At 37.6% G+C, this 15,343-nt stretch overlaps 1 protein-coding gene across 1 annotated transcript in view; it reads left to right on the forward strand.

Moving 5' to 3' along the window:
• Window positions 1–897: 897 nt before the first annotated feature.
• Window positions 898–15,343, forward strand: part of LOC107589917 (ADAMTS-like protein 2) — a 22,406-nt gene continuing 7,960 nt past the window's right edge. The window contains exons 1-13 of the mRNA XM_016278493.1: window positions 898–996; window positions 4,500–4,636; window positions 7,254–7,329; window positions 7,555–7,657; window positions 7,968–8,113; window positions 8,626–8,749; window positions 9,266–9,346; window positions 9,444–9,619; window positions 9,747–10,179; window positions 11,318–11,657; window positions 13,422–13,525; window positions 13,605–13,731; window positions 13,857–14,070. Coding sequence (XP_016133979.1) covers window positions 898–996; window positions 4,500–4,636; window positions 7,254–7,329; window positions 7,555–7,657; window positions 7,968–8,113; window positions 8,626–8,749; window positions 9,266–9,346; window positions 9,444–9,619; window positions 9,747–10,179; window positions 11,318–11,657; window positions 13,422–13,525; window positions 13,605–13,731; window positions 13,857–14,070 — 2,160 coding nt within the window. The remainder of the gene's footprint in view (window positions 997–4,499; window positions 4,637–7,253; window positions 7,330–7,554; window positions 7,658–7,967; window positions 8,114–8,625; window positions 8,750–9,265; window positions 9,347–9,443; window positions 9,620–9,746; window positions 10,180–11,317; window positions 11,658–13,421; window positions 13,526–13,604; window positions 13,732–13,856; window positions 14,071–15,343) is intronic.

Below are 15,343 nucleotides of genomic sequence, written 5' to 3' on the forward strand. Positions count from 1 at the left end.
TTTAACCTAGGGTGACCATATGTGCCATTTTCCCAGGACGCGTCCTGGCCAGGATTTCTATATTGCCTAAAATATCTAGGTTTTGGCTTTGTTTGCGTGTGCAGACCGATCGGTGTATGACATCAAAATACCATACAGACGGTTCCTTATGCTTTCAAAATGCTCTCGAGGTATTTTGATGTCATACACTGATCGGCACAAATCGACACAAATCCTGGCAGGACGCGTCCTGGGAAAATGGCACATATGGTCACCCTATTTTAACCAGAATGTTCTGGTGTTCTGGCTGTTAAAAAAACAACAACAGACATTATGTGATTTAAATATAAATTTGCATCAGATTGGTGTTTAGACCCAAATATTTCTCATTGCAACTGACAGCATTCATTTATCATTTTCTATATGCACAGGAAGAAACATGCAAATGGACCAAAAACCCCTTAAATCCTATGATTTAACCCCTCAAAACATTGTCTTAGCATTTCTTCATGCTTGTAACTCATTAATTGGATGTCTTGTGAAAAATATGGCAATAACATGAAACTGACAGGCTGTGATCAGGTGATAAGACTGTTAGCAAATGCCAGGTGATTCCGAAGGCTTTTGTTTAACATTGTCCTGTAATTATTAGTTGACTCAGACCGTTTACATTACTAATGTAGGCAAACTTCTGTTTCTGGATCCACAAGGAGATGGATGCTGTAGCCTTCTTTGAAATCTACAAGGTCAATCACAGTGGGTCTGACCAGCCCCCTTTTCTTTTCTTCCAGCAGGTTGTAAAGCCATTAATGCATCAAGGGTTTCGTTCACCGTTAGACCTCAAAGTGCGAGCCCCTCTCTCTCTTTAGTCTTTGGTTAAGATCAGGGGGGCGAGGTCTCCTTGTTCTCAAATGAACCATGTACTGTCTCTGGACTGCAAGATTCGGACATATTGTACTACACTACTTTGTCTTACACTTATGGATTATTAATACGGCAGCAGGTGCAAATGTTAAGGTAAATCGCGTTCATTTTTGTACAGATCGTAGTGAAAAACTCTTTGGGCTTGAAGTCGTAGGCTTGATCTAGTCTACTAACGCTAGTTTGAATAAGCGCTCAGTTACAAATGCCGGTTACAATGCGGGAAACGAGAAGAGCCACTGTGGCAGGCGTAACATCAACCTTTCACACCAAAACACGGGTTTGACCACCACGTCCACGAGCACGGCATTGCTCTTTTAGACCGCGTTTTGTGCTGTTTCGTGTTCTGAGATCTGAGTTTTTATGTCTGGAATTACCAAATAAAAGCTGCTGATTATTTTTTACGATTTTGATAGCGATTTATGAAACCGCAAGCACGTTTTGATATTTCGCGAGCATATCTGAACAATTCGCGAGCTAATAGGCCTAATGAATTTAAAGTGAATTATTATTCTTGAAAATCTCTTTTTCACTTGGCTTCTGGACAACTTTTCTTTCTGTTGTATTTGAGTCAAGAACATAAGAGTTGAATCGAGGTGAATCTAGTGGTGAGAACTCCGACTCATTTCCGCGAATCGATTCTTTCGAACACTTAGTTTCAAAGAACCTTATTAAAAAACCATATAGGCTATATTCCAGTCTTCACGTAATCACGTCCTCATGCGGCCCCGTTATCCCGTGTTTACATACTCTAAAAGGTTGCTTTTAATTTCTTCCCTGCTTCATACGTTCTCACAGCTTTCACGGGTTTTTAAAGTTTTATAAATGTTGGGACAAAACTTTCTTAAAGCAATGTTTATGGAACGTTCTTGCAACTTTATTAACATTTGATTTACGTAGCTCATAACGTTGGCAGAAAACGTTATGAGATCAACATGATGTTATTTACAGGCCTATGATGCTTTATGTGTTTAATCCCATTCTATAAACCAATGTCTTTGCTTCTGACCTTCGATGATCCAGTTCAACCGTACTAATAAGCAAAAATTACTCTAGACAAACATTTGTGTCTTTTTTATTGCTGAAGTGTGTTGAAATTTCTTCTTCTGTTTTCTACTGTACGGACGTAAATTTACTTTCCCTTCAGCCTGAGGCTTATTCCTTTCACTTTTGGTGTGAAAAGGCTTTTATATTTGCCAAAAATAGAACTTTTTTATTTTAAAAACAAACAAGCAAGCCCTGTCCAGATTTAAAACTAACGCAAAAGTAACGTAACGCATTACTTTCCACAAAAAGTAACGAAGTAACGTAATTAGTTACTTTTTTAAAGGAGTAACGCAATATTGTAATGCATTACTTTTAAAAGTAACTTTCCCCAACGCTGATGATGAATGCTCTAAGAAACCTTTAAATAATATTTTTTAATAATTCTAATCACGGCAAGAAAACTGGACATTTATGTTCTTAAAATATTAGAAATAAACATTCAAATAACACATTTTGGGTGAAAATAAAGTTAGGGTTTTGGAAGAAATGTTTTTGTAGCTAACATTTAAATAACGTTGGAATCACGACAAGAAGACTGGACAAAGTTTTAGAAACATTTCAAAACAATGTTCACACAATGTTTTTGTAACCTAAATTTGTTACCTGGGTCTTTTGTTGCAGCCAATTAAAAGAATGATTTACAATGTAAAGCTTTAGTCTTATCCTGCTATTGCAGTCCATAAATAGAGCATTGTCATTCCCTCATCTGTTTGGTCTAACATTTATGGGCATTATTCATACATGCTGTTTGAAATCAATATTAATGTTGTGCTAAAAAAAATGTTTTGATGTTCATTTCAGTGCATTTATGACCAGTTCGACCTGACTGGCGCCGTGTTCAAGCATCAGCAGACTAAACTCAACTGAAGTGACATTTCGAAACTCATCGGTCCCATGTGGTCTCCCTAGGGGGTCTCTGTTTTAGGATGCATTAGAAAGTGGGGAAAAGTCTATTGTCTATTTAGAATCTAAACATCCAGAGGGCCTTCAGATAAAAAACATATGGGCATGCAGACTCTTGTTTGGACAAGATCCCCCTAACATCCCCTGCGTTTGGGGCGGGGGACACTGAATTAGCTCTTGCCAAACTATTTGGGTTTGTAGAAAGGGGCTGCTATACTCACTTACAACTAGACATACCATTATGCTTTCTACAAGCCTGCAGGACAAGTCAGTGTTCTTACTTTAAGGGTCATATTTTACTGTAAGTCCTATGCTTCTAAAGATACTCAGTCATAAAAAAGACAGTTAGTGGACATATCATCTATGTCAAAATATCACTTTCAGAAAAGTGGATTTCATGCTTAAATATACCATAACTTTCCAAATGTCAGTTGTGGACTAAACAGCACACTATTCAAGATGGGTCAACGGGTGCGTAGAGTTCTGGTCTTTGTGTAAATCCGCCTCCTTATATCAAAATCCAACGATGACCATTAAAGCTGGTTTGAGATCAGCCATGCTGGGCAGCTCTTCTCTTTGAGAGCTTCACAAGACTTTCCATGGAGCCGTGCCTGTGTTGTGTTAAAGTTCACTGATGCACGGCTTGAAGAGGCGCAATTAACCTGCTGTCTAGACAACAGGAGTCTGCTTAATTTGCCTACAGTCACTGGCCCTTTCATCTGGGCTGTTAGGGGGGCTCCATCCACCTTCGACTCCATCTCTTCCCTAAAACTGCCCTCGACTTCTCTCTCTCTCTCTCTCTTTCTCTTAAGTCACAAAGTCTCTCTTAACTTTAATGTCAAGTCTTGTCTGGGCATCTTCTATGAAAATGCATAGACAGTATTAGACAGCCAGTCTTATTTGATTTTTTTTTTTTTACTGTCCTATTTTTTCTTTTTTATTCTGCTCTCTATTTTCTATTCTCATCACACTCTATTCAACCCTTCTATTTTTCCTGCTTGTATATCAGAGAATCAGCACTACAGAATCTTCACATTCTATATTATATTGCAATTGTATTGTTAATGATGTTGTGAGTTCTTAATATGTCACAGCATAATATTATTTATTTAAAAAAATATAAAAACATTGCAATTTGACAAGTGGTTTCAAAAACCAATGTAGAAATACGACAAAGACTTTATATTCTTTATTATATTATATTATATTATATTACAAATGTGTTTGAGTTGCTTTCTGTCTTAAAATTTAACCATATGATTTTTTTTTAAATAAAATGGAGTTGTTAATACTTCACTGTAAATGCTTAAGTCCAACACAGGAAACAAGATCACAATATTATCTATTTAAAATATATAAAAACATTGCAATCTGACAAGTGGTTTCAATTCAGAAATACTACAGAATCTTTATATTCTGTATTATATTATATTACATTTCAACCTTTAAGGTGCAGTCCAACATAGGAAACAAACTCTGTACTATTACAACATTTGACTAATATTAGTGCCTTGAGAGTCATGACTGCTTTTACCCACAAGTTGCACAGAGAAGTGCTTGTGACTGACAATAATTGCCATTGTTTACAGATTTTCCATGTTATCATGGAAGTGTGCAGCAGTAAAGCACTGTGTCTCTGTCTTTGCCAGGACAGCAGTGAGGGGAGGGAGGATTTCCAGCCAGATGAGGTAGCGCAGTGGTGGGGTGAATGGAGCAGCTGGTCCACCTGTTCCCGTACTTGCGGAGGAGGAGTGCGCTCTCAAGAGCGTCACTGTCTGCAACAGAGGTAAACCGCTCTCAACTGCTACACGAGCTCATTCAGATACAGCTCACCCGAGGAAAAATGACCCTCTGATTCTGTATTAATCAGAAGTGACAGGTCTGATGCTTTGTGCAAGGTTCTCCACTATGGGTTGAGAGCTGTCAATTTGACCCTGGTCTGAACCCTTGGTAATGTCACTCACGATCAACTTTTATGTGAGATTATTTGGCCCTGAATCCTGAGTCTCTTTCACACTTTTACTTTGATTTTTATTTTTTATTTTTTTACTTAAGTTTGATCTGTAACTCGTTTACATTTAATTGAATTTATGTTTTAAATTGACATTTTTAATAATAATTTTTTTTAAATGATTAATTATTTTAGTTAATTTTTTTTAAATGTTATACATTTATTTATGAATTAGTTTATAAATCTTCTCCATTTGTTCTATCCATTAAAGATAAACCATCCTCAGCCTATACCAGAGCACAGACTATCCCAAGTGAACCCTCACAATGAGAAAGGGGGGAAGTGGGAGAGAATTCCCCCTTGACTAATATCCTCCAGAGCACCCAGAGGAATGTCATGTGGAATGAACATCAATCCACTGGCCCACATGACACAGGGAATTCTGCTCAGAATGACAAACATATTTATAAAATGGCTTTTAGAGCAAATGGTCAAACGTTTTGGGAAGATTCCACTGGAGATAAGGGCCCTAGCTGAGCCAGTCCAGCTGGCTCCCATTAGCACTTCCCAGTATGGTGGAGGCAGCGAAAGGTGTGTGCGTGGGGGGAGGGGACAGAGAGAGCTAGAAAGATGAGGAGAATCATGTATGGAAACGTTTTAGAGGGATCCCAGTGGCATATGCTGTGGATATGGATGCTGGTTACCAGTATGGGATGCTGAAGTACTCTTGTTCACAGTTAACTAGTTTAGTACCTAAAACTAAAACTATATAAAAATAATGTGAAGTGGAATTAATCTAAAATTAAATTTAAAACTAAACAAACAAAAATTAGAAATATTTATTTGGCAACTAACTGAAATACAGAATTAAAAGTGCACTAGGTGATTGTCTTCAGAAACATTTTTTTGTTATGCTGGTTGAAAGTCTCTTCACATCCCGATAGCAATCATTAAGTTAAGTGGTCTAAATGTATTTATCTGTATTTATATATTCTATGGAAGGCGTAGGATCAATAAATGTTCGTCCAATCAAAACGCTCGGTCCGAGCGCTTTAATATGCTTTCCTACCTGCCTGTCAAGTTATGTATTAGCATACCTCTGCGCACCCTGTTTGCGCAGACAGGATACGTCATCAGCGCGTTCACACACGCTGTGCAGACTGTAGACAGAGCGAGAATGGCAGACAAACATCAACAACCCGATCTTCCTCCCTGGTGTTGTAGTACTTTTAAAGTTTTCTCACCGGTGAATGACACATGATGTAGCCCAGCAGTTAATCCAGTCCTCGCGCTCCTCCGCTCTGCATAGTTTGCGTGTCTTGCTTAGTTAACACACCCGATTCAGATAACCAGCTCGTTAGAAGTATGCTATGTGCATGAACTGTGTTCCGATCGATATGATCCCTACACAGTGTTCATTGCTCCCTAATCCCTGAGTGGGGGAAATCCATTGAAGTTTACTTCACTCCGGAACATGGGCTGGAATTGGGAACCACTGATGTAGCCTATTGTAGTAATGTTGTCTCTGGTATTCTGGTCTTTGAGCGTAAATGCGTTCAGGGGGAGTGGCTTTGGACGTTGATTGCAGGGAGGGTGGGACGTTCGCTTTCAGTGCTATCAGGCTAAAGTTAGCATTTTCCAAGATCTCTTACTGCACCTTTAAGTGGAATCACTAAATTTACTAACTGGAAATAAATATAAACTAAACTAAAAATATTAAACAAACCTGAAATAAATAAAAACAAAACTAAACAACTAAAATACATTAAACCCATACAGTAATATTTAGAAAAGAAAAACAATAAAAATGACAAAAGCACATAACAAAAATAGCTAAAAATTAAATAAAAAAATCAAAACTGAAAGTGCAGAAAATTAAAAGCTAAAATATTATATAAATAATACTAAACTAACACTGGTGCCCAGGTAGATAAACCATCCTGGACTGGTTTGGTTCAGTATTGGTGTAAGCAGGTTTTTTTTAGTAGAAGTGATAGCAAAAAAAAAGACGGAAAAAGCAACTAAAAAGGATGTGAATTTTTAAAGGATATTTAATTTTAAATTCATCCAAAATGTCTGATGTTGGATATATAATTATGCAGCTAATTTCCTCCATATTTACATTTATGTTGTCTTTGCACTCACTTAAAATGTATCTTTAAAAACACTAATAATTTAAAAACACTGGTAAATGCAATCTTTAACAAATCTCAAAATGAATATCCTTTCTTTTTACATGTTGAGGTGCCTAATTTCACTTGTAATAATTTATTTAATTAAATTTATTTATAGTATTTTTTAAGACAAAATATAATTTAATATCGGCTATGTGCTGGTTGTCCACTATAACAGTAAAATAAAAATCAGCTTATAGGTAGGTGCATTCCTAGAATTTTGAATTGAATGTCCCATCAAAATGTGGAGGACTTATATACAGATGACATTTTTTCAGACTGACGTCGACCCAAAACCTCAACAGTTCGTTCTGCACGGGACCGTCCAAACAGTATCAGCTGTGTACAAATCAGGTATGGCCTAAAAAGTTTATGAGATCTTTATAAAGATGCTTGTGTATAATTAAAGGATAGTCCATAACAATGTGACTGTGTTACTGGGTGGAATACTCCATCCAAGCCAACTGGCATAACTGTGCATTTTTACACATGTTGGCTTGAAGCTCTAATATCTGCAGGCTGTTTGACCTGCTGCCTGGCTCACGAGCTGTCTTTATTGTTGTCTGGATGTTTGCCTAGCCGTGCCCAAACAGCAGAATCAGCTTCAAACAGCACCAGTGCTCTCAATTCAATGCCAAAGCCTTCGGCAGGAAGCACTATGAGTGGGTTCCACTTTATCCGGGTAAAAAACGTCCCTCAGTGTTTTCTTTTTCCACCTCTCTCTCTCTGTTTTTTCAAATCGCTTTAGTGTTCTGAGTTAATTTGCTCTCCTTCACTAGTCTTTTAGTTTCCTAGACTCTTCTGAATTTCTTGTCTTGGCCCCTGGCCAGCTCTATTATAGCTCACAGATGCCCCTTTAGGTTTATTTCCTCAGCCCATAGTCCCCTATGTACAAAAGAGGCCTCTCAATGCCATGAAGACCTATTATCTCTAGAGGAATTCTCTAAAGCCTAGATCGTAATGATGTTTTGCTGATGTCACCTCCTGTTCAGATGATTACATCAACATCTCCAATAAGCCATGTGACCTCCAGTGCACCACAACCACAGGAGAAAGGCAGCTGTTGGTGCCTGCCCATGACGGGACGTTCTGCAGGGACGGGATCTACCAGGGTGTTTGCATCGAGGGCCAGTGTCAGGTGTGTCAGAATAATATTTGGTCAAAAGTTTATTCCAAGCTTCAAGCAGCCAAGGTCCTGTAAGGTGAGAAGGTTACATTAATGCTATATTTAGGATGCTCAACATTCTAGCCAAAGCAGTTTTTCGATTGACAAACGCTTTATTGGTTGATACCGATAGGTCTCGTAAGAAAAATCATGAATCGTCAATCAGTTTTTTCAAAATGTATAATAAAACCAGACATAGAAACATGGAATCTGTTTAGCTGAAATGTATATATTATAAAAATATTTATTTATTTTGAAATTTCAGAAGGTTATTCAATTATTACCGTTTTTAAAGATTAACTTTAAATAGGTGGTAGATAATCTAAATGTAATAATAGAGGAAATTATAATGAATAATTAAATATCTTCTAAATATGAGGTACTGTACGGGTAAGTGTAATCTAATGGGACAGAGATCAGTTCACTTTTGCCCTGTGTTTGTGAGATTGTGCTCAGCGCCAACTGTTCTATTCTCTTGGTTGCAGGTGGTAGGGTGTGATGGGAAACTGTATTCCAGTAAAACCATAGACAAATGTGGAGTATGTGGTGGAAACGGAGGTTCTTGTTATCGTGTCTCAGGATCTTACCGGAAAGGGATCACACAGTTAGGTATACCTTATGTTAGCATTAAGGATTGAATAGACCGTCTCATGCCAAATGTTTTGCTTTTTATCCATGCATTTTATAAATTAAAGGGATAGTTCAGCCAAAAATGAAAATTCTGTCATTACGTACTTATTACGTGTCATTCCAAACCTGCATAACTTTATTTGTTCTGTAGAACATAAAAGAATATATTCTGAGGAATGTTGGTAACCAAACAATTTCAGTTCCCATTGACATCCATTATACTTTTTGACATTCAATGGAAGTCACTGGGAACCGAAACTGTTTGGTTACCAACATTCTTCCAAATATATTCTTTTAAATTCCACAGAACAAATAAAGTTATACGTGTTTGGAACAATATCAGAGTGAGTCAGTAATTACAAAATTTTCATTTTTAGCTAAACTATCACTTTAACAAAGATGTCTCATTTGACACCTATTAAACACAAACGTTATGTACAAATAATAAAATTTTACAAATGGTTTAAAATTTATTAATTTGTCTTTGTGTCCTAGGTTATGTGTTCATAACCAATATACCGGTTGGTGCTACTGATATCCAAATCATAGAGCGGCGGAAAACTGAAAATATCTTGGGTAAGTGTTTCTTGGGTTGATCTGTCAAAATTCAGGTGGACATAGAGAAGAGAGAGAGAGAGAGAAACGATTAAATGGATCTTTCATCATTTTCTAGCTCTGTCTGATGAAGCTGGTCACTTCTTCTTCAATGGGAACAGTGTGATTGACAATCCACAGAACTTCCATGTTGCTGGGACAGTCTTTAAGTATAGGAGGCCGGCTAACCTCTTCTCTGATGGCTTTGAGTACATCATGGCTCAGGGTCCCACCCATCAGGCCCTGAATGTCATGGTAGGTATATAGGTATGTAAAATCATCACAACCATATTTTTATCTCATGTGTAAATATCTCAGCCAGCATGTAGTATGTAGTATATATTTTTTGTCTTTTCTAAGTACCTGTTTTCTTTTTGTTCAGTATTACAACCTCAATGGAAAGATGCCTCACATCACATATGAGTACACAGTTCCTCAAGCTCCGGAGCTGAGGGCGGCACCTCCTATGGCCTCTACACCTGAGCAACCTCAAATAAGCAACCTGATGTCAAAGACATCTAAAGACCCTTCATCGGCAGAGCAGAAGGTTAACATGTCCTCTACAGAGTTGTCCTCCACTCATAATGAAATTGAGGCTCGTAAGGAATATGGAAAGAAAGGCAATCAAAGCACTTCATTGGGACTTCAAGATAATGTGGAGGTGCATGTGGGCCATGAGGAGCTGTTGTGGGAGCTTCAGGCCTCTGTAAACTTCAGTGAGCTGCCTGGTCTGGTATTGTTCAGACCTGCCAGCGAGGTTCTCCAGAACGAGCTAGATGCTGAAATGCACCATCTTGAGGCACAAGGCCGTTTTGGTAAGTAAGCTTTAGAGGGAAACATTTTGGGTTCATTCATTGGCATTTCATGCTGCTTTGAAACAAGATGTTTTGCTGCGGACAAGGGTTTGACTGACCATAAAGTTTAGCTTCATTTGATTTATGTAATAACTGTTTTGCTTGAAAACTGCTTTTTTTTTTTTTTGGAAAACGGGAGTTCTGTCCATGTGAACTACAGTATGGTTCATGATTGCTGTAAATGCAGGAATATTTTGACAATATGAAACATGATTTCAAATTCAAGTAAATGTAGTGTGAAAAAAAGCAAAGTGTGAAAGCAACTTGTATTACAGATTATTACAGATGTATCTACAGATATAAAATCAGTTAATATTAGCTTTACTGTAAACTAGCATTGTAGGGTTTATTAAAAATATGCTAATATTGTTTTTACTGTAAATGCTTAATATATAAGTATGAAAATATTGTTGTTGTTTTTTTAATACACTTGCATACACTACCATTCAAAAATTTGGGTTCAGAAAGATGCTTTTATGTCTTTGAAAGAAGTCTCTTATGCTCACCAAGTGTGCATTTATTTGATGAAAATACAAAAAACAGTAATATTGTAAAATATGAATACAATTAAAAAAACATTTATTTGAATATATTTAAAATGTATTTATTTTACTCATGTGATGGCAAAAATTAATTTTCAGCAGCCATTACTCCATTCTTTAGTGTCACATGACCCTTCAGAAATCACTATAATTTGGTGCTCATTTCTTATTATTATCAATTTTGAAAATTTTTGTGTTTCTTTATATTTTTGTGGAAAACATCACAGTTTTTTTTCAGTATTCTTTGGTGAATATAAAGTTCAAAAGAACAGGATTTATTTGAAATAGGAATCTTTTACACGTTCTTGCTGAATAAAAGTGTTCATGTATTTTTTTTTATCTTACCAACCCCAAACCTTTGAATGGTAGAGTATATGTTGTTAAATGTAGAGTACATTCTATAAAAGCCATTTAAAATTTCTGAAAACTATTTTTTATAATAAGTTACTGTATATATTGTACAGAAATTTTATACTTTAAAGGAAAGTTAATCTTGGCTAAGATGTCATGTATTGATTGATTGATTTCACATTTAAACATACTTTGCTGTTGTCCAGGCTCTGATTCCAACCTGATTGATGGTGATCCGTCAATAAGTGACTCCAATGACACCTCTGTACCGGTTCTGAAGAGTCTCTTCTATGATGGAGCACCATGGCCCTCAGGCTCCAGACAGCCCTGTAAAGACAGTTCTGCACTCGTGGGTTGTGCCGTACTCAAGCTCAACTCTTCACTGGACAACAGCCTGACACTGGAGATCTACCCGGGCAACCTGGACATGCACGGCCCAGATGGAGAGCCTGTATTTGAGCCCAGGACTAATGACTCAACAAACCAACGGTCCAACCTTCTCCAGCTCCACCAGGTGGAGCCAGTGCAGACCCCCCACAGTGAGAGGTCAGACAGAGGGCATAGGAGCGGATTGAGCCTTTAGATGAATGCTCTGACATATTTATTGCCATGGTTTGGCTTGAGTTGTTATGAACGGAAATGTGCACCAATCTTTCAAAACGTCACTGCATCCCTTCCACAGATGTGCTTGTTAGGGTAGAAAAAGGTAGAACTCTTTTCCTTTCCCAGCCTTCAGTTCTCAAAGGGCAAGTTAACATGAAATTATGAAAAATAAATGAACCTTTTCTTAAATTATGGATATGCAGGAACTCATGGGATTTACATTTTCTACTGTAGTAACTGTATTGATGATAATGTAGTTCAATTAATCAAATTCTTGTTCAGACTTAAGCAAACATACAAAGTGCGAAAGCGTCAGGGTGCGTGAATTCAAGGTCTGAGTTATAAGTGCACTTGTTTTAGCCGATGTACTGTAAAAGCTTTTTTATAGTTATATTTTTGGCTTTTCTAGCTTTATTTAGACAGTTAAATCAAGACAGTAATCATTTGGAGAAAAAAAGAGAGGAGAACAGAACTGGGAAAGGACCACAGAACTGGGAAAGGACCACAAGTCAACTCAAACTTGGGCCAATTCCAATCTTACCTTATTCAATTAAATGGCTTATGAACTCTTGTGGCAATTTCTTAGGTGTATATTTTAATAATTAATTAATTAAGTGACATGTGGCCAAGTATGGTGACCCACACTCGGAATTAGTGCTCTGCATTTATCCCATCCAAAGTGCACACACACAGCAGTGAACACACACACCCGGAGCAGTGGGCAGCCATTTTTTGCTGCGGCGCCCGGGGAGCAGTTGTGGGTTCAGTGCCTTGCTCAAGGGCACCTCAGTCGTGGTATTGAAGGTGGGAGAGAGAGCACTGTACATTCACTCCCCCCACCTACAATCCCTGCCCGTACGAGACTCGAACCCACAAGTCACAAGTCCGACTCTGTAACCATTAGGCCACGACTTCCCATATTATTGTGTCTTGTCATAATTAAATGACCAATTCCGGAGGAAAAAATAGGATACATTTTTTTTGGCCTGCCAATATTTTCACTGGAAAATATTGAACTAAGAACTTCATTTGGACAACTTTAAAGGCGATTTTCTCAGTATTTAGATTTTTTTGCACCCTCAGATTCCAGATTTTCAAATAGTTGTATCTCAGCCAAATATTGTCCTATCCTAACAAACCTTTCATATGATGTATAAATCTCAATTTAAAAAAAAATACCCTTAGCAACAGCTCTGGTGGACATTCCTGCAGTCAGCATGGCAATTGCACACTCCCTCAAAACTTGCGACATCTGTGGCATGGTGCTGTGTGACAAAACTGTATATATATATTTTTTTTATATATATATATATTATTTTTTTACCTTTTTAAAAAAAAAACATCAATGTTAATGTTTTTTTCTATATAATTAGCTTTTTTTTTTTTTACAAACTATTTACTTAAAAAAATTTGAAACAATTTGCAAAATGATACAGCTAGAATGTAATTGTAATTTATCTATGTGAAAACAACAAAAAAAAGTCTATGCTGCATGATAGCATATAAGGGTCTAATTTCCTTGTTAAAACAGACTTGTTTTTCCTTGTGAATAAATAGTTGATTTATATGTTAACTGATTTGTATGAAAAACATTGTTTTAACATTATATAAGATAAGCATAGAATATTTTAATTGTGTGACATAAGTAAACGTTGAAAAATAATGAGCAGCACTGCTCACCATCTTTTTCTCTTTCTCTTTTCTTAGCAATGAGTTTGAGGTGGAATCTCTAGATCGTGACATCAGCATGTCCGACATGTACAGATGGAAGGTGTCTGCGTATGCGCCCTGCAGCTCAACGTGTACAACAGGTGAAATCACAAGCACACACAGACAGTGAGACACATTTGCATTTTACAAGCAACCTGACATTATACTCTGTTTCTGTAGGCATAAGCACATCTTATGCCTTATGTGTGAAGTATGATGGGTCAGAGGTGGATGAGAGCTATTGCAACGCTTTGACCAGGCCAGAGCCCACACATGAGTTCTGCACAGGGAAAGAGTGCCTGCCCAGGTTTGATACTGAAAACTTCAAGCGATTATTTTAATTTTTTTTTATAGAATTTGCTTTATTATAAGTAAATCCATAATGCTGTTGATAACAGATCTGAAGTTGTTGTGTCCTGTATTCTGAGGTAGGTGGGAAACTAGTCGCTGGAGCGAGTGTTCCCGGACATGTGGAGAGGGGTTTCAGTTCCGCACAGTGCGCTGCTGGAAGATGATGGCGCCAGGATTTGACAGCTCTGTTTATGATGAGCTGTGTCAGGCTGTGGAGCTGCAGAAGCCAATCACACGGAAAGCCTGCAAGAGCAAAAGCTGCGGGCCGCAGTGGGAGATCTCAGATTGGTCTGAGGTCAGTGTGTAAAACCTTTAGTCTCAAGACTTTCTTTAAAATGTTCATGTGAATTGAATATTAGCTGCCAATAAGCTTGCTTTGATTGTAATTCAGTTAATTTGTTTAACAGTTTTCACAATACATATCACTCCAAAGCGGCTTTACAAAGAAAACCTTTGTGAAAAATAAGTACACTTTAGCATGCTTTTAAAAAGAGCACTTATTACAGAAATAACAAAGAATATGCTTAAGTGTGAACCGAATGTGATGTTTTCAGACACTTAAATGCATGTTAAGTGCAAATGAAAATTATATATTTTTTAGAAAAATATTGAAATAGTTTTTATTTTGTATTTTCCAGTCTCATTTAAAATTTTAGTTAAAGGGGTCATATGATTATTTTGTGTATTTGGTGTAATGAAATGTGTTTATGCGGTTTAAGGTTCAAAAAACACATTATTTTACACATACTGTACATTGTTGTTTCATCTCTATGCCCCGTCTTTCTGACATGCGTCGATTTTTACAAAGCTCATCAGTCTGAAAAGCGAGGTGTGCTATGATTGGCCAGATATCCAGTGCGTTGTGATTGGCCGAATACCTCAAGCGTGTGACGGAATGTTACGCCCCTACCATATTGTGATGCCCTGTCTGGCCGGAGCGACGAGACAAAAACATTAAAACCTATTATAAACGAGGCATTTGTTGCATCCAGTGGGGACATAATTACGGATTATAATGACTTATACTGTCTTTTTAAATGCAAACATAAAACCATGTCTGCATTTGTGATCGGAGAAATGACAAACAACAAGCGCTACTCTACACTGCTCAAAACTCACGTTTGAATCGTCAGTGGCAAATTCTTTAAATATAAAAAACTTACTTACAGTCTGTGAGTCAGAACAGCCAGCATTGTAGTCTACTCAGGATCAGGAAACAGTCCCCCATAAAATGTGCTGCACACATCTGAATATTTGGGTTGAACTGTTCTGGAACAGTGTCGTAAATACAACTTAACCACTGATTTCTAGTCATGTCCTCTTTTGGAAGGCCAAACAAAGTAGTTTAGCTTTCACAACGCTAAAGGAGCGGAGCGGAGGCCAGCGGATTCGACGAAGGCGGGCTTGCGGCAACCACGTGATGACCCTGGGCTGGACTCCGCTTCGTCCACGGTGAAAGCCGATCCGGCGATCCACAGCGCGAAGTTGATATACTTCCTCAGCGACCAGCACGGATCAGCTCTTTTGGAAGACCAAACAAAGTAGTTTCACTTTCACAACGAAACACA

This window comes from Sinocyclocheilus grahami, unplaced genomic scaffold (assembly GCF_001515645.1).
Source record: "Sinocyclocheilus grahami isolate Dianchi unplaced genomic scaffold, SAMN03320097.WGS_v1.1 scaffold121.1, whole genome shotgun sequence".
NCBI classification, from domain to species: Eukaryota; Metazoa; Chordata; class Actinopteri; order Cypriniformes; family Cyprinidae; genus Sinocyclocheilus; species Sinocyclocheilus grahami.